The following is a 23,163-nucleotide window of genomic DNA, read 5'->3' on the forward strand; positions in this document are numbered from 1 at the left end:
ATAATCAAAATCGGAGCATCATAATAATATTTTGACGAAGTCATGTATTTAACCCACTAGCAAACTGCTCGGCAGAATTCTACAGTTTTATTGCGTGGAATTTTGAGGGAAGGTATGTAGCAGTTTGGCATCAATCATCTTGGTTAGTCTGATTTGCCGAGTGTACATATGGATTTATAGTCTCATAGCATTGTGAACTAGGTACTTATAGTTTTTGTATGCATGGGAAAGGTTTAGAGAACTAATCATTAAAAGACACCATTTTAATAATGGAGTTATACACAGAGAAAATAAAACACTTTGTAACTCAACATTTTCTTTTTAATGACAAGTGTAATTTTCCATACTTCTATTGTACTCCGATAAGCACACCTTGACCATTACATGATCATATGCAAACATTGAATGTCTAATTGGCGAAAATCTACTACTTTTATCTAGTATTAACTTGTTGAGTTTTTCGGGCAAAGGAAGTATCGTCCACGGATCCAAATTGATACAGAATGCAATGTTGAGCTTTTTAAGTTTGGTGCAGCTGTCTCGTATGGGCCGAAGACTTTGGATGCTCTTACAGCCCTTCAGTCTAAGCCGTTCCAGTTCACGGCAATTTGCTATTGCAGCTATTCCAGCGTCGTTGATCTACAAAACATAACATGGTTACTGCTCGTCTCATTATCAATCAACCAGTTCCATTTGACATAGTTAAAAATCTTATGCGTAACTATTTACATGATATTTACCTTCCAACACCCAGTAAGATCGATAGACGTGACACGCAGTAAATTTTCTCTGTTAGAGTTGAACAGTTCCGCAATAGTTGACCCATCAATTTGATTCGCCTCTCGCACTTTTAAAGTATTTAGATTCTGTAAGCTTTTCCATATTCTTAAAAGCACTTCTGGTGACAGATTTCGTGCGTTATGTAGACTGAGGGTTTTCAATTTTGTACATTGCGTTACAACCTTAAAATTAAATATTGGAAGATTACTTTGGAGAGAATTAGTAAGCTTTTTCTGAAAACCGACCAACAGTGTTGCCCAAAATTTACTTTACCTTAAAGCTAAAATCAGTCAAACTACTTGCATCTAAACCCAATCCTGTAAGGTTGTTTGCAAAATTTGATATAATAAACAATACATGTGTGTCACTCAACCGCCCCGTTTCTTTATCACTCAAAACTGTGGTAACTTTCAATTCCTCCAATTTGTGGCAATTTACCAAAGCAGTCATGAAATTGTTGATGTTCAAGGAATAATTCTTGCTCAAATTGATGTGCCTAAAAAACTACATCGATTGAACCTGTCTATTACTAAAACTAATTTTACCTCAGATTCATTAAACCGGCGATCTCCTCGTAAAACTTGCAACCCCTAAACGTTGTACCGGAAATGTCCAAAGTTTCCAGTTGTCGGCATCGCTGAATCAGATTGCGAAGCACAGTTTCGGAAACTGTACCGGAATTTCGCAGTGTGAAGTGTTTTAGTTTGGGCAACCAACGCATTATTTGCCTGATAATGAAGGCAGGTTCCGAAATTTCTCGCAAATGAATGGTTGTTAAGTAGGGAAGACATCGGATTCGTTGACAGATGAAATTCGTGGGAACTCTTTCGCCGTAAATGTGCAGTTTTTTCCATAGGACCGGTCGGGTGGCTGCAAATTTCCATTGTCTACACACCTGGATCATAAAAGTGAAACGTGTAATTGGAAACGATTTCCGTATAGCGAATTGCACTGCACTGGACCATGTGGAATGTACGATGGCCAGAATTTTCAAAACTGGACCACTGCATCAAAAGCAGTACCCCTTTTCTATTTTCTTAGAAAATCGGTTGTTGCTCATAATTTTTGATATCGTCGTCCGATCTTGAAAATTCAGGGCGTTTTCGATTGTAAAGTTCAAAATCTATAAGAATAAGTTTTTTCTCGGTCAATTTCAGGCAAGTCGTTTTATCGACCGAATTTATAGACATTTTCACTGAAAAAAGTCAACTCCGAAATTGATCGGGAAAAAACTTTTTTTAAATCGTCATCTAGTAGGCCAATTTTGAAAATGTTTCCAGTTTTGCATTTGATCTAGTAGCCCCGGGCATCTTCAAAATGTTGGGAATTTTGAATTCAACATTTTTAGAATTATGAGGATTGAACTACTTAGGTAGGTACTACATATGATGGGGAACCAAAATTTGTTATTTCCCTCATTCAAGAACCCTGGGTTGTCAAACCAAAGGTTTCTGGTCCTGCGAGGATACCAAAAGCAACCGTTTTCTTTGACACACGGTAGGAAAAACCTAGGAACTGCATTTATGTTCCTAGCCACTTTGAAACGCTCCTGTTGCAACACCTTTTGGTCGTGATATCACCAGCCTATACAGGTAAGATGTGACATACGGTGTAGAGCTGAATTAGTACCTATATTGGGTGTATCTCCCAGGACAATGAGATTCTGTCAACCTACTCTTTATGAGATGGTGGAACTGATCAAATACCTACTGTGAGAAGAGAGAAACAACAAACACCTCATTATAGGATGTGACTTAAACGCTCACCATACTACATGGGTAGAGCACTAACGTCAACCCTAAATCATCATTACGTACTTAAATATCTGAAAGTATTAATCTAGAGATACTCGATCGGGGCAGGGAACCCACGTTCGTAACTACCCGAAACCAGACTGTGATTGATCTCAGCCTGGCATCAATGGGTATCTCTGACTCCCCTAACGAACTGGCAAGCGACTATGCCAGATCATAAATTAATTTCATTTGAAGGTAACGGATATTCCCTTTTATGTGTATCATTGGACAAAAACTAAGAGATCATCCCCTTAGGGGACGTCTGTGGAGCTCTGTCGACTTACGGGGCAAAGTAGACCCTCTGAAAACTACTAAGACTACAAGAATTATTATTGTCCCCGAAAAGATCTTAATGATGGTGGAGTCTAACTTTAAACGCGAATTGCTGGTGAACAGGACGTTGAAAGTGGGTACCGAGAAAGGGAATGTGATTGCCCCCGACATGATCTTACCTATGGTGGAGTCAAAACTTTAAACGCGAATTACAGGTGCAATTTTTTGGGTCGTAGAATTCAAAACGTCTCGTATTTTGTCACATCAAAAGTTATGGACAAACAATTTCGAAAAAACATCACCGGGTCGTAACGTTTGATCTAAAAGCCCAATCTTCAAAATGTTGGGAGTTTTGAATTCAACATTTTTTGAATTCTGAGGATTGGTCTACTATACAAACATGATGGGAAACACTTTTTTATATAAGTTTGGGCCTGTAGCCTGGTATAGTAGGTACATAATCAGCACGATGAGAGAATTTTAGGGGTAAAAAGTTTGGCCTAATTTCCCCAAAAAAATGGATGTCGATATGTTTTTTTTTGTTTCGGGTATCGGAATACAAAATTAATGCAAATTTACAGGAAATCATGGATAATTCATTGATCTCTTACCAGCATAACCGATTTACGTATTTCGCTCTCTTCCAAATGTTCAAAAATTCGTACCAAAATTTCGGATGGTAAATTGTGGTACCAAGTGGGGGACGAACTTGAGCGACAAGACGTTTGGGACATTCTGCTTGAAATTTGTGGCCAATAATTAATTCCTGGTTTGAAATTGCCGCCTTTGAGAATTAGGTCCAATCGAATTAAATTCTACCACGTACGTGTATGGTTGTGTTCTAATGACGTGTCGGTGCATAACCTCTCTCAGGCTCTTTTGAATACACTTCCATCAGTTTTACTTTTAAATAGTTAAGAATAATTTCCTTAAATTAGTACTCAAATGGCACCAAAAGATAGTAAAGACGACAATAAGGTAATACGGTTTGTGGTTTTACTCATGACATAACCTAACTTGATTCATTTATTCAGCCTGTGAAAATTAACAAATGGGATGGCTCGGCGGTGAAAAACGCAATCGATGATGCTGTTAAAGAGGTACGTAGTTTTTCGCCGTTGAGTATTGAATACTACCCACCTTTTACTGTAGGTGCTTACAAAGAAATACAATTATGTAGAGAACTTTGCGCTCATGGACGGTAGGCTAACGATATGTGGAATAGCTGTTGGTGTTGCTATGTTTGCTTTGCTGTGGGATTTCTTATACCCTTTTCCACAATCGAGGTAAATGACACTTTAATTCTGTTAATATTCATCGATTGTTGTAGGCCGATTCTTATCTTCTGTGTCGCAACATACTTTATTATGATGGGAATTCTAACGTTATACACGACGTATAAGGAAAAGGGAATATTTGTTATAGCTGCGCAGAAAAATGGATCGAAAAAGGAAACTGTATGGGAAGCAAGTTCATATTTGAAAAAGTAAGAAATTATTTTTAAGTCTATTTTGAGACAAGCAGATAATTTCATTTTGTGCTATGCTACTCGTCACTGTGTTATCCAACAATTATACAGGAGTGTGATGTTGGTTGCTGCTTTGTGAATGTACAGGATATGTGTGAAATAAGCACCCATTGTTATTTGTCATTTTTTTGAGGGAACACATAAGCGTCCATTATAATAATATCAATATCAAACTAATAAAATTGTAATATATAACGCTTTCAGGTATGATGACAAGTATAAATTAGTGCTGTCCTGTCGTGATGCCAAAACTGGAGCAAAGAGAGAGGCCAATTTAAAGAAGAGTGTGGCGAACTTTGTGGACAGCAATGGATCTGTGGTTCCAGAAATAGTGGAAACTGAAGTTGGAAAATTACATAATTCGTTACTTAGTGAGCGTAAAGAGAAATAAATGTCAATGTGTAATTGTTTAAAATTACTTTTCCAATTCTTACATGTAATATATTGCAGTTTGAAACGATTTTTTATAAATGTCTATGTCCTTTTATAGCATTTGTTGGGTTGTATTTTCTTTGTATTTATATGTTAAAAAATAATAATATTAAAGTCGGAGGTATTTTTCATATACCTCTATTTTTAAGGTAGGGAAGTTCCACCATGTTTTCCCATCATGGACACTTAAGATGTAGTGTAAAATCATATTCTGTTATTTACACTTTGCTTTGGGCTGCAATACTATGATTGGTTTCCTAATGAGAACATTTTGCTAAAGTTTAAGAATAAAAGAAGTGTGAATCACCAGAGCTGTTTCTGATTTACAAGGCAGCCTCACACTTTTCATCCAAATCCCCAAGTTATTTCCGGAGCAATTTGCTCCCCTACTCCAAATAACCAAATACTGACTGCATCATTCATCTTATGTTAATTACTTATTTTTGTTGTAATTCAGTTCAATTCAATTAGTTGGGTGTGATTTAAATGACATTTAACAGTTAACTTAGGACGAAAAAGTTTGATATTGTTTTTTTAATGTCTACTGGCATTTAACAGCTCAAACATAGCGCTAACACCGTGTTCATTATTTCAATAAGTAAAAGTTGAGTGTGAAGTTGACCCCACCCGGTTTTCTTAATTAATACCAAAAAGCATGCTCATTGCGAGAATGTAAATTCGGTTTGTGCATCCGCCTATGGTGAAATAATGGATGTAACCAGCACATTGTTTTATTTTTTTTTAAAAGTTGTTCATTGCGCCCATTATTTTTAAGTCATTCTCGAGGGTCATTTTATCATGTGTAAAAATTTCATGGCTCTCCGTGCGTGGACCCGTTATCTAAACAATTACCCAATTGAGTGTGGGTCAACTTCCTTTCAAAAGGGAAGGTGCACACAGTTTCAAATATTTTAGCTGAAACGGTATAATTAAATAAAATTTTCAAAAATTTATTGAACACTCCCTTAACTTAAATTTCTGAATGCGACCAAAATAAGTGTTTTGAATTTGTAGATGTTTTATGAATATTGGTAATCATGTAGTGAAAATATTGCTTTTTTGACAGTTAAATTAAAAAAATTGAATTTCTTTGAATTTCGTTTAATTTTTATTGAAAAGAACGATGGATTTGCTTGGTTCTATAATGAGTTCAATGGAGAAACCACCCTCACTTACAGAGAAAGAAAAACTACTGATCAAGAGTATTGCCTAATATAATAATTTCCTAACTAGATACATAAAATTTTTAGAACGAAAGGAAGAAATAGAAAGACGACAAGCTGCAGAAAAGGAGAATCTCAAAAAGTTTAAAGATAAAGTCGAAATGCAATTAACGAGTTATTTTAAAAACAAAGAGAATTTGAGTTTGAAATTTGCGCCTCTCGACCATGTATACAGAAGCATTATGTAAGATTCCGTGAGTTATTTGGGTTACTACAAATATGTTCCAGACATGATGTCGCCGAAGCGGCAGGTTTCCTAACGTACGCCTTCGGTGTAGATGGTGTTGATAGATACATCCGTGTGTATAGAAAAGAGAATGCCCCATGCGAAGACGAACTAGCTGCACGACGGAGGGGAGATCCTTGGAACGACGCTATCAAGCAGAATCTAATCAAACAAGTTTGTGTCCTACTTTAACCAGGCACGGTTTGAGTTAGCTTTACTTTATAGAGGGAACGTGAAAGAGTGTCAGAACAAGAGGAGTTAAAACGCAAACCAGAAAAATTTACTCCCACTTCTAATTATAAAGATAAATATGCCCATCTCATTGGCCATGATGCCGCCTTAAAAGCAGCACGGAAAACAGAAACAAACAAAAGTTATGGATTCGGTAGGTCTCCATTTATAGCCACACTTCGTAAAATTATTTTCATTAGTGCCCAGTGAAAATAAGAAAGATGTACGCTCTATTGAGCAAACTATGGCAGATATACGAGCGAAGAAGAGGTTGAAAACCACCCACGATTTGGATGACGATTGCGGTTCATCAGAAATTACCGAGAAATGATGCGCTGCTCTTATTTAAAACATATAAATGTAACGGGTATAAGCTCATAACTACAACATATGCGATGGTTAATTTTTAGAAACCAATGGTTTAATTTTGCGTAATTATAATGATATTTTGTTCGTTGACATTAGTAGTTAAACAATTCTAAGTTATGATAGTGTACATTATGTAATTAATGGATTGTGATTTTTAAAACGGAACTTGTTTAAACCGAGGTTTAATTTTCCTTGTGTTGAGCCAATTCAGCTTAAGTGTGCTTGAGATAAATGCAGTATAATCTGTAAGATTGATAAGTTAAGTCTTTTTCATACTGCAAATTTCCTCTGACATATCTACCTGCCAAAGTGTCAAGAAAACACTTTTTCTTATTAATTTTGGTGCGTAGAATCCAAAACAATACGTACTTTTTCGATCAGACCTCAATTAAAAGTTATAGACTAGAAACCAATTTCGAAAGAAAACTCAAAGGGCTGTAACTTTTGAACTAGTAGCCCAAACTTGGAACTGTTTGAAATTATGGATTCTACAGGCCACATTCTATTAGAATTTTTTTTTCCGGGTCGATCTGAGAATTTGTTTTCGGGCCTCAAAAAAAAGGCAGTGTACAACCTTCCTTTTTTACCAAAAATCGACTGCACCAAAATTTCTCGGGAAAACACTTTTTCTTATTAATTTTGGTGCGTAGAATCCAAAACAATTCGTACTTTTTCGATCAGACTTCTCCATTAAAAGTTATCGACTAGAAACAAATTTCGAAAGAAAACTCAATGGGCTGTAACTTTTGAACTAGTAGCCCAAACTTGAAACTGTTTGAAATTATGGATTCTTCAGGCCACATTCTATAAGAAAATTTTTTTCCCGGGTCGATTTGAGACATTTTTTTCGGGCCCCAAAAAAAAGGCAGTGTACAACCTTCCTTTTTTACCAAAAATCGACTGCAGCAAATTTTCTCGGGAAAACACTTTTTCTTATTAATTTTGGTGCGTAGATTCCAAAACAATTCGTACTTTTTCGATCAGACTTCTCAATTAAAAGTTATAGACTAGAAACCAATTTTGAAAGAAAACTCAAAGGGCTGTAACTTTTGAACTAGTAGCCCAAACTTGAAACTGTTTGAAATTATGGATTCTTCAGGCCACATTCTATAAGAAAATTGTTTCTCCGGGTCGATCTGAGACAATTTTTTTTCCGGGCCTCAAAAAAAGGCAGTGTATAACCTTTAAATAAAATATTAATGATCTATGGCTATGGTTTTGTCAATCGAGTCAGATATCTCTGAGTTGCTCAGTTGCATATAACTAGCCATCCTCCAACACTTTTTTAAATTTTTTTCAACTTTTCTTTCAAAGATACATTATTTGATTGATTAAATAAACAGGTTTCAGGGTCACTTAAAAAACCCACTGCTTAATTTGCATTAATTTGTACACAATTTTGCATGGGAGGGACCTTTCGGATTCCATGGTCGCTGATTCTAGCCCCGTAAAACCCTGCTCTGGAAAGCCTTTCTATGCTTTGGAAAATACCCCACTTACCGTTCTTAAATATTTTCTGGACTTCCCTAGACCTTTTCAAAAGCTTACCAAAAATTCTAGCTATGTGAGACTGGTGTTCTTAAGACGAAAATTTTAAGAACATGATATAGAAAATTTCATATAATTTTCATTTTTTATCACATGTAGTCTTACAGTACGTAAAACATAAGTATATTACATGATGCTCATTATAACAGTAACAACTAATAACGCATCAATAAAAACTAAGTGTGTTGCTGTGCTCTATTTTTGTACTGAAAGCAAGATCCCATTATTTTTCACTGGTCAGTCTCCAAATGTAGTTTGAACAAATATATAAATTAACGGAAATGTCAATAACAACTTCCCGTTAAGATATGATTCGTTTCAAGATGGAATGATTGCCTAACTGGTTTTGAATCAACTATCCGTTTTACTCGACAATGGTAAAATAGGAGTGTCTTTTTTTGAATGGTACCCACTCTTCGCCTCTTCTTGCTCGGACTGCCATTCGACCTTAAAAGAAAATTTTAAGCGAAAACAATCACTCCAACACCGAATACCTTCTGCTTATGCTGCGTAATCGCGTCATTAACTCTATCAAGCACCATTTTCTCGGTTAGAACGCCATCTTCTGATGCGTATGCAGCAGCTTGCCATGCTACACCTAGTTTGGCTATTTCTCTTCCGGACATACCCTCGGTCATTCCTGCCATTTTTATACATAAATCGCCATAGTCAAACTTATCTACCTTTAATCGCCTAAAAAACATCAAAATTAGTTATGTTATACAGGGTGTTCTTAAATAAACAGCTAGAAATGAGATTATTTAACCAAACATACAGTGTAGCCCAAAGTTAGACCCTTGCAGAGTTACACATTATCTTTGATAAGAATTGCTTTTATACATAGTAACATTCTGGGATTTTAAGAGGGTGCAACTTTGAACCAAAATAACAAAACAATTGAATTTACCGTTTTCCTTCAATCGCGGGTTCAAGAACAAATTTGTCAAAATACAATCTCAACAATCTTTCCCGTTCCTGTAAACCTGGCAGTATAAATTCCACCATTTCATCTAATCTGTCATTAACGGCCCAATCGAATTGTTCGGGCGTGTTCGATGCTAGAACTAACATAAATTTACCACTTTGATCGCCGGTGCGGTATAAAAATGCGTTGAGAGTTGCTCTGAGGTCTTCCGATATAGTTTCGGATGAACGTTTCCTAAGGAAAGCGTCTGCTTCGTCCACAAATAATAAGAGGCCTACGACATAATAATTAGTACAAATACAAAAAGCGCGATGATTACCTTTTCGAGAACTGTTTGCCCAATCGAACACTTTGTGAATAGCCGTCACGCCATCCCTGCCCATTGGTGCGACGTCGCCGCCAGTCAAAATCGCGTAATCCATACCGGAGTGTTTGGCCAGTTTCTAAATGGCCATAAAGTAATTACAGCAACAAACAAATTAATTACCCTCGCGAACATAGTCTTTCCGGTTCCAGGAGGTCCGTGCATTAGTATATTACGGTACATTCCCTTATTATGTTTCGTATTTTTGGTGGCGATCGCTACATCACGAAGTCGTTCTTCAAGCTGTGGTGCTAGTACAACGCCTGAGAGAGCATCACCGGGTTGTTGACGAAGTTTTTTAAGTGAACTAATTGGATGTTTCAGTGTTTCCAGAAATGAAAACCGCGACGTTTCTCTGACAAGAGATGGCTTACCTATTATCAACAATCAACATAAGTTAAACCTCATCACTGCATAAAACTTGAGGGGGAAACCGCTTTAGTTCCACTAAGACTTAAGACCTTCTGCAGAGGCACCTCTAAAAAGCATTATGCTGGTCATTCTGTAATTGGGCGCAAGCCTGTTGAGGGCCCACAACAACAGAGCGATAATAAATAAATAATTCAGCTCTATTTCCACCAATTCCTTCCTATTATCCCAATCAGTTACAAGTTTTTTTCATAAGAAATATCTCCGCAAACTTCGTCCGTTCCTGAGGTTTTAATATTTAGGGTGGGCAAAAAGAATGAAGTTTGTCAAAAATAAAAACATGATCTTATATCAGCAGGCGAATTCTATGTTATTTATTAAATCTGCAGATACTACTGAAGATCAATTATGCGCATGTGTTCAAAAAATTTTAGCCGCGCATGCGCGAGCTAACAAAAACGGTAGACACGTTTATTAAAAACAAAAATATCGCCGAAAACATCAAAAAGAAGCAATTTGGAACACCCTTACATATCTGTTTCTATTGTATCTAGAGCAAGCTGTTAATTTGGTGGAGAAAGAGAGAAGAAGGGGAAATGTATGAGGGCAAAGCCCTGGGCACCAGCGATAGCTACTTGGCCCCTGATTCCTACTATTCTTAGTGATGCAGGCCCGTAGCCAGGGGGTGGCCAGGTGGGGCTGAGCCCCACCTAGAATGTGGTCTTGCTCCCACTGGAAGTTATGGTTGATGGTTCCTTCACCAAAATTACAGGGGAAACCTTTATCAAAAATTTCTCAAGCCCCACCTAGAATAATACCGGGCAGGGGCGGATTTAGGCAGGGGCTTTAAGGGCTGCAGCCCAGGGCCCCCATGCCGACCACACGGTAATCCGACGTTTCGTGCAATCCGAGGTCCAAAAGGAAAACAAGATACGAAGCATCGTATACATTTTCAGTAAGGGACTTTTTTTGATACTTAGCTCGCATTCGGAAACGCAATTTTTAATGCGACTCATATTCACAAGCACTGATCCTTGAACTCGTAGGAGTTGATTGGAGAAGGTTTGCGCTCTGTTTCTTTTGATTCTCAAGTTAGATGAGGAAACAGACGGACGGACAAAACCATCACATAAAGGAAATTTCTTTCAAAAAATTCCTTTAAAACAGAGAGAAAACTCTATTATTCTATTTTCATGAAATGACCGTGCAGGGAATATTGTACGCTACCCACCCCAAGGTACGAGTAATTGGAGCGTGTATCAGACGAAGTTCTACAGTTAAATATTCAACATTTTCCCCAACCAACATTCGTTATCTCATTTGTTGAACTTGAAAATTTGCTTGCATTATTACTTAATGCTAATAAACACCGCTGACGTTTTATTATTTAATAAACTTGGGCGCCATATTTTTTTGTATTTAATTTATTTTTTTATTCTCTTTTTTCTTTTTGTTTTTTTCTTTTTATTTTTTTTCTATTTTATTGTTTTGTTTTGTTTCTATCTTATAATTTTTATTTTATTTGATTTATTATTTGTTTATCTTTATAATTTATTAATAAAAATATACCTAATTGTTGCAATTAGTACCACTGGAAACTTGGTTTCGCCTGCCGCTGTGTACAGATCTACCTTCACTGTTTCTGTGTAATCTGTACTTTTGGAAATTTGAACCCTACTGTATTTCAATATTTTTCATTGTATTTATACTTAGTGCGTTTGCCTTAGACCTGTAATTTTAATAATAATTTTCTGAAGAAATAATAAAATTGAAATGCAATGTTTTTGATAACCCGAAATTCATTAAGTAAGGGGCCCCTACATTAGCCCAGGGCTCTGGTACGCCCCTGATACCGGGCACCCCTGCTACTTCATTCTGACTACGGGCCTGTAGTGATGTGCAGTAGAATCACAATTTACATACCAACATGCAAAAGGATGGAACGTTTTAAGATTCAGTGTCCCCCCACCCCCCCTTCAAAAATTCACTAATACAATTACCTATTCTATTCATTCGAGAGAACTATAATATACAGCAAAAATTTCATCGCGCGCGGTTTCCCCCTCAATGAAACTGTACCCACCTAATCTTGCTTCGACATAGCGAGCAGTTACACCAGTAGCACCTTTCGCAGTGTAGACACCTAAGGCAAGTAATGACATACCAGCAGCTGCGGCGACAACTTTGTCCCAATCTGTTAGAAGTGCATGTGCACCCGAACCAAGCACAGAACCGGCAGTTCTAAAAAAGAGGTATCACTTACGGTGCTTGAAACTTTCAGGTGTAATTACTTTATACTTTCTAACACGGTAACACGATTTTCGGCGGCTTTTAATTTAATTTGCTCCAATATTAAATCGCGGTTCTCACGGTCAACCTTGGCCTTGGCTTTAAGCTCGGCTTCTATTCTTTTCATTTCATTTTGACTGCGTAATTCCATTTCGTGCTCAATTGTCGCCTTTCTCATCGCTTCCTGTTTGGCCACCGATTCCTCTTGCCTAAAAATGTTGAATGAAGTCAGTGCAAATATGCACTTAACACAAACCTTCGCAAGTTTTCTTCGTTAATACGCTGCTGCTGTAGGAGTTGGTCGTCATATCGTTTCCTAGACAACTGATCTTGATACTGTGCGCGTTGCTGATGTTGACGGGTCTCCTCCTGCATATTCTTACGTTTCTCTTCTCCTTCCGTACGTTTCGCCTCAACCTGCATTTGCGCAATACCTGCCTCATATTCCTTAATTTTGGTTTGATACTCGGCTTGTCGTGTTACTTCTTGCAGCTTGGACAATTCCAATGCCTCCTTTGCGTGTTCTTGAGAATTATGTTATTAAAAATAGCAATTACCCAACTAATTCTACTTACTTGACCTTTCGAGTTCTTTAGCTGCTTGTGCGGCACGTTCCAAAGCGGAGGAGTCGAATCTGTAAGCTTCCATTGCCTTTCTTTCACTTTTGGACAACTTGGGTTCATCGGGAGCACCGCCACCTCCATCGCTACTTGCCGGTGGAACCGCGAGACCTAGCTGCGATAAATCCGGCGGTTGCTGATTATTTTTACCGTATCCAAAAAGCCAGGACATGTTCGCTTAGAAATTCGCGTGTGAAGATAAACAGATCAACGTGCAGAAGAGAAATGTAGGTTATGTTCACGTGACCGAATAGTTCAAACGTTACACAGTAGTTCCAATGCAAATTGAGCTGTTTGTATAGGGCGATTCAAATTTATTCGACATTGCACATCCACATTTTTATTTATTACCAATCAGATTTAATTTTAACTTTAACAGCGTCTTACAACTAAAGGAAATTCGAAACTTTTGTTGTTTGGAACTCAATTTTTAAATTTCATGTTGTTTCGATTTTAACTTTGATTGCTAATGTTCTAGCTTGACCTCGTTGTGCAATTCCCTTTTTTTAAACGGACGCCCGTCAGCTTAAAAATTTTTGAATTGTTTTTCTCAAACGATGTTGATAAAGATACTCTAATGCTTCCATAAGTAAATGGGCAAGGAATTGTCCTACTCTTTCCTGATCGACAGTAAAAATTGATCAAGGCTCTAAACTAGTTCACACCCTGCAAGCGATTTCACTTACACCAGAAAAAAACAGCTTACTGCAAGCCTTCCTCCCCTTGTTCTCCTTCCATCTCATTTCCTCATGCACAGAATGTCCTCATCAGGTCCGCCAACACAGTGCTTCTGTGTACTGAAGAGGCCCTACATTTCATTGATAGAAAATATTTTTATTTATAAATAAAACATATACCTAATAATACAACATATACAAAACATATAGTTACACTTATACAATTGAGTTGCCAATTTGAGTATTTTAAGTTGGTGGGGTAGCGTGAGTAGAGCGTCGCCTTAAAAATGTTCTACCTCCTGTTGGTAACTGTCGAGCTAATAAAATGAGAGAGGATGCTAACGCTAGCTTCATGGGTGGGCTCTGGCCACCCGGCATATTTACAAATACTGTTGCGACTGCGGCTAAACCGTCCTCTGTAACAAGCAGATGGAATAGTAACATTATAACACTCTCGCAATACATAGTAAAATTTAACTGATATCCTTGAGCTGGGCCCAAAGTATAATTATAACCTGCCAATGTTATATTTGGTCCTTTGTTCAAATCAGTAAATTGGTCAAAAATGAGGTTTGATTGGTAGTTTTGGAATATTAACCAATCAAATTGACTATGTAAGATGATATTTGTATTTTTTCAAAATTATTGACTTTTATAGAACGCTTACACAAAAAATCTCACTCCACAATCATAGACACGTTTTTAATGTCAGTGACTCTATAGAAGCATTGAATAAAAACACTATAAGAAGCATAACCCCGTGGAAATAAAGCGCGACAGAGATTGAACTGAGAATATAATGGGAACACTGTCGATAGTGTCGATTCTTGAACTGAGAAGAATGAAAATTTGCTTTCCCCCTATTTACCTCAAAGAGAGTTCGGGGTCCCAACCAATGCGGTTACAAGGGGATATGTCGCGCTTTCTTCCATAAGCGTTAGGCTTCTTATAGTGTTTTTATTGAATGATAGAAGACAGTGTGGCCATACAGTGGTGTTATTTTCTATTGGTAGTGGAAGATCTGCCATTTTTAACCAAATGCATTGGAGTGGTGGAAAATCGGAATCGATTGTGAGAATAATCTGTCCTATTGTAAAAAGGCTGTAACAAACGAGCCCAAAGGTGATATCTAGCAACCTTTGGACTCATTTGTTTCAGCCGTTGTACAATAGGACAGATTTTCGCGAATATTGTTTTAGTATTGTAGTTGTATATTCTCAATTCTGATAAATGAATCAATTCAAGGACAAATTTGTAAGAACTATGGCGGACATGGAGCATATGGCCACACTATCCCTATACAGTCACTGTACATTTAGCGCATTCGCACCAAGTGCCCACATGCCGGAATTACATTTTCAATTGCGTTTACATCCGTTTATGCGTTTTTAAAATGCCGCCACCGATTGACAAACCCGCCTACTGTCTCATATTTTGTCGTATTTTAATGAAAATACAGATGTACCACTTAGGTCTTAGATTAAACAAGCAAGTAACAAAAACGTACCGGTAGGTTCAACCGCAACTGGCCTTAGATCATAGTGAGTAGCTTTCCTTGGCTTCGGTTTGGCTGCAAGATTTAAGGTGACACTTGCGAAAGGTCGCTTGGCCATATGCAACATTTCGACAACATGTCTCCGTCTCGCCCTCCGAACGTCGGCCGCCTGTTTCGCCTTCCAGGCGACGACGCAAGCTGCCAAAAATAAGAAGAAACACGAAAAGAACACAGAGAAAAACACAAAGAGGTCAATGTGTAGTTGATCTTGTCTAAAAAATACAATTCCATATGAAACTTTTTTATCCAATTCGGGACTGTCGACGGCTTGCAGAACTAAATAAAATCGCGTCGATTCTAAACTGTGATGCTCCTAAACAAAAGAAAATAACTTTCAATCGCTCGCTATCTTTAAAACATACCTCAGGTAACGTAATTACCAATCGATCCTTTAAACCTTTTAATGCCAACATAGTTTTTGGCTGTTCTACTGTTATGTAAGTTCGTAAACCGATTGCGTCTTTCTCGAATGTTACGTCATCAGTTTTCTGAGATCCGTTTTCCCATAAACCGTATTGTGGATCAAAGTCAATTTCGTGAAATCCACTGGTTGCGTTAGGAAAAACAACATAAGTATCGTCATGGGTGCTCATAAATACATTCAGTTTGCCTTGAGTGACATCTATCATTATTCGAATATCTACATTCATGAACCTGGGCTGTACGACAAAGAATACCATTTCGCCTGGATGTAAAGGTTTCGGTTTCATCTTGCATTCATCTGGTAAGAGAAAAGTTACAATTGATGCGATTTATAGTTTACAGCTACCTATCGGTTTAGCATCAAAGCACATTTTTGAATCGACCGACATTTGTTTGTAGCACTGATGACCCGCTTTCGGCGTGCCTATGTAACCTTCTTTGCATTTTGAACATTGAAGCATCCAGCACGGTTGAGCCGAGTTCTTTCCGGACGGTCCCGAAGGGCAGATGTCGCTTTCAGTGTTGTTTTTGCAATTGCATTTTTCGCCAGTAACGGGATCACATATGTCTCCATGACCGTGACAATCGCACAGTCTACAGGGGTCTCGATGATCTTCCGATCCACGAAAGTAGCCTAAAATAATTATTTTGCAATATGAAGACTATAAGAATTGACCCAACCCAACCAACCCAATTACTTCTAAAGTCAAAAGGTGTCACATAAAATTTAGTTAAAGTTCAATCTTCTACTATTTCCTTGAAAAGGTACACAAACATAATTTACTGGTGTCAGAAGTGGAATACGTAAAAAAACGTTGGTATAGTGCATAACAAAGATCGATAGGAAGTATCGGCAGAACTTCTTTAAACACTTTCTGGGATGATTGCTGTCACTATCCATGAATCTACAGGGCAATTTCCTACCAGGAAAGAAAGAACATTATCTCCTCAACCCAGGCCAGCACAGTTCTCGATGCCACCATATTGTGCTGTCAACTGAACCACTATTAGGGACTTTAGTCGGTAAAATGAGTAAGTTTGCATATTGGACTAGCGCTTACGTTGATATTGAGGTTATACATCTTTACCGGAAACGGAAGTTGCTGCGCCAAAAAGAGATAGCAACAGGTTCGGCATGTTTGTCACTGGGTTGACGCTTTTAAGTAGATGTTCTCCATTCCTTCACAAACATGCCTTACCTGCTGTTATCTCGTAGAGCGTCATTCTTGGTTCACCGCCCGCGGTTCATAAAACTAGAAACCTACTTGCTCTTGAACCCAAATGCCATGTGTTAGAACGGCAAAGATGTATAACCTCATACCCATTTTCTGCCTTGATGTTTCCATACAAAGTAATGACCACACCGTATATTTTTTAAGTCGACCAGCTTTGCTGAACACCCGGTATCTAGAAACGGTTTAAGTTGGGCGCTTCGTTACTGAGAAATTATAGTTTCTGATTTTACTTATTTGCTCAAGGAGACGACGAGTGAGCTTTGTGTGTTTTATTTATTAATTGTTTGTCTTGTTTGTCTTGCCGCCGATAGCGAACGTAAATTTCGTAGCGAATTCACCCGTTTTGCAATCGTTCCTGTAGGAATATTTAAATTGTTTTTACAGACCCCGAAAGTTCTTTTGTGTCATTTGTTTTAACCCGTCAGATTCTTGGAGTTGCTATTTATACCGGTTCAGTTTACACCCACAGGCTACTGAAACCGACCTGCCAGAGTGCTGCTACCGCCGACCTCGACCTCGACCAGGTGCGAGGCCATACGCCAATAAAGACTAAACTGTCATTTTGATGCCACTTGCAATACATACGCAGACCGCATAAAATTCCGCGACATTCACCAGATAATAATAAGAATAATAATATATATATTTGCCCAACAGTACAACCAATTATAGAGCAAAATAATCAAACATACAGAAAAATCCCATTTTATCATTAAACACACTTACGTAGTCGTATAGACAAAAAAAAAGTTAGAAATGATGATAAAGTTACTTATTTAAACACATCAGAAATCATTTGGAGGGAGTTGTAATTAATATCAACCATAGAGGATCTACTATTCAAAAACGAGCATATAGCATTCATAGGTGAATGAAGAGCCAAATTTGACTTTCCTGCTCTGCAATAAAAAATAACGTTCTGTCGTGTATTTGCTCGTGGTACATTAAAATTCAAGGTAGACAATAAAAAAGGTGAATCGATGTCGTTATGAATAAGTTTATTAATAAATTTTATAATCAACATAATACAAAAAAGATAATTTACTGTCGAACAGTACACCTACTAGTACACCAGATGGCAGGAGAATCGATCGCACGAAAGGGCATATTGCCAAAGTCTGTAGGTCTAATCCAAAGCAACGAACAGGTTACCGAAAAAGAGAAGCCCGACGACACTGTCGAAGATGTGCCCCGTTTAACAGAGTCGAACTCATCAGAGCAATCCAGTCTACGTTTGCTAGATGTCAACTTCGCGAGCTACACTGCTCATCGCATCAATTGTATTGGAAGATTTGGGTCAGCGCTTCAATTGATCTATCTCGACCTCTACATCGTCGATGATGCAATCATGGCCGAGAGTGAATCTCACAGTTCGTGCAAGAAGTCATATCTCTCTGGAAGGTGTCAACAAGTAGAAATTAAATTTAAAACCGGTTCCACTATTGCAAAATTTTTATCCACAGCTTTGCCTGTTAATATGGGGGTTCCACAAGGATCTGTTTTAGGACCTATTTTATTTTTATTATTTATTAATGATATTGTCATGTTCTTAAATTGCTTGGTTTTATATGCGGATGATACGACGGCATTAATATCCGGAAAAAAGTAAGAAAATATATATCCAAAAGCTGTTGAGATTCTAAATAAGCTAAGTAATTGGTTTAATGTTAACAAATTATTCTTAAATCACGATAAAACATTGTTCCTACCGTTTACAACTTTTGGAAATAACCATTTTCCTGGCTCAAGCAACAAAAACATTAATATTTTAGGCACTGGGAGGTTTCTGGGGATCTATTTAAATCAAAAGATAAATTGGAAATGTCACTGCGAAAATCTTATTAAAAGACTAAATACTTATTGCTACCAGATACGGAATCTTAAAGAATTAATGGATGTGAACCATACTTTAAATTATTACTTTGCTCAAATTCAGTCCAGACTGTCGTATGGAATAATTGTTTAGGGCTCGTCAAGCGCGGCAAAAAATGTTTTTCTGGTACAAAAACGAATAGTCAGATGTATTGCGGGTAGTAAGAAATTTGATTCGTGTCGCCCGATATTTAAAAAATTGAATCTTCTTACACTTTCATCACTCTATATACTTGAATTGTTAACTTTTATTTTCCATAATCAGCAACATTTCTTACGCCATAGCAATTTTCATAATTACAACACGCGCAATAAACAACAATTTATCATCCCTTTAACAAGGCTTAAACTTGCCCATAATTCTCCCACGTCAATGGGCATTAAATTATTTAATGCTCTTCCAAGTACACTTAGAAGTCAGGGAACAATAAAGTGCTTTAAATCTTCTTTAAAAAAATTTCTTCTAGTCAATGCACCATATACAATTGATGAATTTCTAAATTGTATTGATTGAAATTGCGGATCTCTAGTGTAATTTATATTGCATTCTTTCTTTTTTGTCCATTGTATTGTGTATGACCAACATTTTTTAAATTGTATTTAATTGTATTTTTTTGTGTCTGACGTATCCTATACAATTCAAAATTTCTCTTGGGAATTAATATATATTATTATTATTATTATTAAACTCCAGGAAATTTTTGCACAACCACGCTCAATCCACAAATGGACCTCTGAACAGCAAAGTCTGTTCCCAGACCAGCAGAAAGAGCTCGGTGTGATCCTCAACCGCTACGACGACGTCTTATGACACCTTACCTGCAAAAAGATGGCGCCACGCCCATCTTCTCGAGAGCATGTGATGTTCCTGTAGCCCTATGAGCAGCTTACGCTAAGGATATTGAGGTCAGGATCGCATGGGGATTCTACAAGAAGGTAGACTACTACAAGTGGGCGTCAACAATACATATTGTCATGAAGAAGAACGGCGTCGAATGGAAAAGGTGCTGCAGGACCTCTCCAATGTCGTGAGTTTACATTATAGTACTTGCCGACGGTTTCGGAAACCTGATGCAGGCTCTCGCCACAGCGTTTCCGCCAACATGGTCTGAAGCTCAACCGAGCAAAGTGTAGCTTTATCTAGCCTGTCCTGAAAGTCCTATGACAAAATCGACGCAAATCGCGTTCACAAGTCAGAGGCCCATATCAGAGCTGTACGAGATGCGCCAAAGCCAACGTCCCCAGAAGAACTCCAGTTGTTGTTGAGTAAAGCCACCTGTTACAGCGCCTTCACCTCTAACCTTTCAATAAGCATTGATACAGATCCTGCATCCCCCAAAAATCGCTTCCAGTCCTTTATGGTTCCTTTTATCCACCCACCAACCAGATCCAAAGCTCAACTTAAGCAGAGAGGGAAGAGAAAAAGGAATTCGACGATTTTGACATGTTTGTACTTCATCAAATGCCGCAGCTTGTCAAAACAACTTTCGCATGCGATACCAGAAAGGATCCTCACCTAGGCAAAATCATCCAACTTTTGGCGGAAGGACAAGACCTTTCTCGCCACAACTTCAAGGCACCTGAGGTAAAATATGCACTTGCCGCTAACAGCCTATACTGTATTCATTTTAAGAAGGTAGGAAGCATAGAGACGGTTTGACCTTCAATGTGATTGGTTAAAACACAAGTCAGTATTACTCTGAAAAATGAAATGAATGACAAATTCTGTTTGTTAGAAGTTTTGGTTACGAACTAAACTGTCGAACTGCCATTAGCTGCCATTAGCTGTCAGTTTCAAAGAATTTATATTTATATTCTTCAAATTTTGTGCCGTTTTATATTTTTCCTGTGTGTACCTATATTCAAACACAGCGCCATCTACTACCTTCTTATAATGAATGCAGATAGTGTTTGAGCATCGAGTACCTAGTGGTTCCACCGACACTACGAGACGGCATCCTGGAACTTGCATGCCGATCACCTAGGAATTATCAAAATGAGAGGGATGGCTATTCGATTGTATTTAGACCATGCATGCCTCACCGAAATTTTGTAACCACCACTGGGAGTACCCGAAGGCGCCATGGGAACATATCCACATTGACTATGTGGATCCATCCAGTAGCAAACACAATGCCGCTCATTGTGGTAGATGCCTATAGCAAGTGGTTTGAGGTCAAACTGATGACCTCCACAACGGCAGACGCCACTACTGCAGTGATCGATGACCTGTTTACTGCTCACGGTGCTCCAGTCATTGTAATCTGAGACAATGGTAGACAGTTCATCGCCGTGAACAGTGGCGTAAAAGATCACAAACGGACAGCCATATCATCCATTCACCAATGGGCAAGCAGAGCGCCCGTCTGTTGTTGTCTCAACAAGAAAATTTTGGGTTTGATATGCTACAGTGAACGTCATAAAAAGAAAACCATTTAAAGGTGCTTTTACATAAAAATCACGAATTGCTGGGGGTTAGTGTGTCAAATATTTGTTTTGCTTAAATTATTTATTCTAACTTACGCCACTAGTAGCTCCCTCTTATGGAAAAATAAAATCTGTTTACATGAACTTATTAAATGAAGGTCATACTTACCAGTTATACACTCGTCACACCGAGTGCCAGTTGTATGATTAGCGCAATGTAAACACTGAGCTGAAAATTTCGGACCCTCCTTTAAATATCTGGCGATATCTTCCAAGTCCATGTCATCCGGAGGAACTAAGTCCGTGCTATTGTCTATGCACACAGCACTGTGTCCATTGCAATAATCCGAACACGGCACGCACTGTCCGCCATTTGTAGGATCTCCAACGAATAACGGTTGACACTTTTCACATTGTGGCCCCTTGAAGATTCAAAGCCGTTAGAGAGACGGTGAAGTTTGTTACAATTGGATGATGAGCGACACAAATTAGTTACTGAACTTACCATAGTATTATTAAAACATTGTATGCATTTATCCAACTTGTCAGGCCCTTCACAGTTTGCGTGACCATTGCACTGACATTGAATACTGCAATTAGCGCCAACATAGCCAAAGTCGCAAAGACATTTGTTAGGCTGTACGCACTGACCACGCACACATCCTAAGACAAATACAAAAGCAGTATGTTAGTCAAATATGCAACAAACAATGTGTTCTTATCGTACAAATGAAATTACCTTGTTTGCAAACAGGCTCGCAACCGGTCGTCCCCGCTTTGTAACCTGGACCGCAAACACACTGAAAACCTTCCTCCAAATCAACGCACTCCTCTGACTCAACGGCGCAAGTGTGATGACCGTTCAGGCATTCGTCTTCCGGTGGACATTTAACATAGTGCCATGTGTAAGTAATATTCACATCTAAATCTGTATGCGTTTCCTACAATAAACTCGTAAATACATCTAATGGACGGCCATTAGTAACGAATTACCAAAACCAAATCCTGCTCCCCGTACACGTCATTGCAAGTACCTAACATGGGGTGTTCGTTCGATCCTTCCGTACATATTCCGGCGCCAGAAGTACCGGGCGCAGCACACCAGCCGCAGTAAGCGTGCCTTAGACAACTGGAGCATTGCGTGAATGAGCTGCACGGTTCCGGGCAGTATTGTCGATCGTCAGTTTGCAAAACAAGACCGCAAACGCCGCCCGCACAATACATGGGTTGATAAGAGGCGGAAATGCACTCGTCCAACTGAGTGGACCACCGACAGTCGGCGACATCTAAGCATGAGCTGCAAGATGTATAATGCGTACACAAATATGGGCAGGTGGATATTGCGTTCGCTTCTTGTTCTTTCAGCACTGAAATCTAATAGTTTTACCATTGTGATATGCTATAAATAGACCACCTTTAGATTAGAAATTCATTTTGAGCAAATGGGACAACATTTTTATAGTTTAGCGACAGCATTAAATAAATAATTTACAGAAGATTCCACGCAATATATGAATATATTAGATGTTGAAAAGCAATATCTGCGCTCCTCTAAATTCAAGAATAGTGTATTAAATTCCCTGCCTCGTTCCTAGTAAATGTTTTTCATCTACATCGGTCATTACGTTATTATAAAGAAAAGGAATTACAGGGTGTTAATACTAAGTTTTTACACCCGAAAACGGCAGTTAGAACTCATTAAAACAAACAACTTTTCTTAGTTCCAATTTTTGATTTGGTGTCCCGGTTTCAAGTTATTGGCATTCTTTTGTTTTTCAAAAAATCGTTATAAGTACGATACTATTTTGTTTTTCTTAAAAAATCAATTGTTTCCCTACAAAAAAGCAAACTAAATTGTGATCTAGTAGCGCTTCAATGTTTTACAATCGATGCTATTTTTTCCCAAATATCAAGTAGCGGTAGACACAAAAGAAACAATTAAACTTTATTTTGTAATAAACTTGATATTTGCACAAAAACAACATCTAGTGTAAAACATTC

The 23,163-nt window shown here is 38.1% G+C and overlaps 5 protein-coding genes across 5 annotated transcripts in view; 2 read left to right on the plus strand and 3 right to left on the minus strand.

Annotated features, from left to right (window-relative positions):
* Positions 1 to 321: 321 nt before the first annotated feature.
* Positions 322 to 3,604, minus strand: LOC116170752 (F-box/LRR-repeat protein 7-like). The gene is made up of 5 exons (XM_031487256.1): positions 3,461 to 3,604; positions 1,326 to 1,675; positions 1,054 to 1,276; positions 741 to 962; positions 322 to 639 (listed from the first exon to the last, which is right to left on the minus strand). Exons 1-5 carry the CDS (start codon positions 3,581 to 3,583, stop codon positions 322 to 324), a joined length of 1,236 nt encoding a protein of 411 aa, XP_031343116.1. The 5' UTR covers positions 3,584 to 3,604.
* Positions 3,605 to 3,666: 62 nt separating this feature from the next.
* On the plus strand, positions 3,667 to 4,961 carry LOC116171986 (probable signal peptidase complex subunit 2). The gene is made up of 5 exons (XM_031489065.1): positions 3,667 to 3,827; positions 3,884 to 3,949; positions 4,002 to 4,135; positions 4,180 to 4,335; positions 4,582 to 4,961. The coding sequence occupies exons 1-5, from the start codon at positions 3,795 to 3,797 to the stop codon at positions 4,766 to 4,768; spliced, it is 576 nt and encodes a 191-aa protein (XP_031344925.1). The 5' UTR covers positions 3,667 to 3,794; the 3' UTR covers positions 4,769 to 4,961.
* Positions 4,962 to 5,843: 882 nt separating this feature from the next.
* LOC116171317 (sperm-associated antigen 7) lies at positions 5,844 to 7,030 on the plus strand. Its single transcript, XM_031488087.1, has 5 exons — positions 5,844 to 6,011; positions 6,060 to 6,216; positions 6,261 to 6,432; positions 6,484 to 6,643; positions 6,690 to 7,030. The coding sequence occupies exons 1-5, from the start codon at positions 5,933 to 5,935 to the stop codon at positions 6,818 to 6,820; spliced, it is 699 nt and encodes a 232-aa protein (XP_031343947.1). The 5' UTR covers positions 5,844 to 5,932; the 3' UTR covers positions 6,821 to 7,030.
* Positions 7,031 to 8,460: 1,430 nt separating this feature from the next.
* On the minus strand, positions 8,461 to 13,343 carry LOC116171122 (ATPase family AAA domain-containing protein 3A homolog). The gene is made up of 9 exons (XM_031487807.1): positions 12,929 to 13,343; positions 12,610 to 12,877; positions 12,356 to 12,562; positions 12,148 to 12,305; positions 9,819 to 10,069; positions 9,651 to 9,774; positions 9,314 to 9,605; positions 8,901 to 9,099; positions 8,461 to 8,853 (listed from the first exon to the last, which is right to left on the minus strand). The coding sequence occupies exons 1-9, from the start codon at positions 13,143 to 13,145 to the stop codon at positions 8,758 to 8,760; spliced, it is 1,812 nt and encodes a 603-aa protein (XP_031343667.1). The 5' UTR covers positions 13,146 to 13,343; the 3' UTR covers positions 8,461 to 8,757.
* A 443-nt stretch (positions 13,344 to 13,786) lies between these two features.
* LOC116171119 (multiple epidermal growth factor-like domains protein 8) overlaps positions 13,787 to 23,163 on the minus strand; it is a 33,812-nt gene continuing 24,435 nt past the window's right edge. Inside the window, exons 11-18 of the mRNA XM_031487803.1 lie at positions 22,156 to 22,529; positions 21,902 to 22,103; positions 21,668 to 21,825; positions 21,332 to 21,584; positions 15,975 to 16,262; positions 15,568 to 15,926; positions 15,158 to 15,518; positions 13,787 to 14,066 (exon numbers count right to left, since the gene is read on the minus strand). Of these exons, the coding sequence (XP_031343663.1) occupies positions 13,897 to 14,066; positions 15,158 to 15,518; positions 15,568 to 15,926; positions 15,975 to 16,262; positions 21,332 to 21,584; positions 21,668 to 21,825; positions 21,902 to 22,103; positions 22,156 to 22,529 (2,165 nt within the window). The 3' untranslated portion in view covers positions 13,787 to 13,896. The remainder of the gene's footprint in view (positions 14,067 to 15,157; positions 15,519 to 15,567; positions 15,927 to 15,974; positions 16,263 to 21,331; positions 21,585 to 21,667; positions 21,826 to 21,901; positions 22,104 to 22,155; positions 22,530 to 23,163) is intronic.

The sequence above is a fragment of the Photinus pyralis genome, unplaced genomic scaffold, assembly GCF_008802855.1.
Source record: "Photinus pyralis isolate 1611_PpyrPB1 unplaced genomic scaffold, Ppyr1.3 Ppyr1.4_LG5, whole genome shotgun sequence".
NCBI classification, from domain to species: domain Eukaryota; kingdom Metazoa; phylum Arthropoda; class Insecta; order Coleoptera; family Lampyridae; genus Photinus; species Photinus pyralis.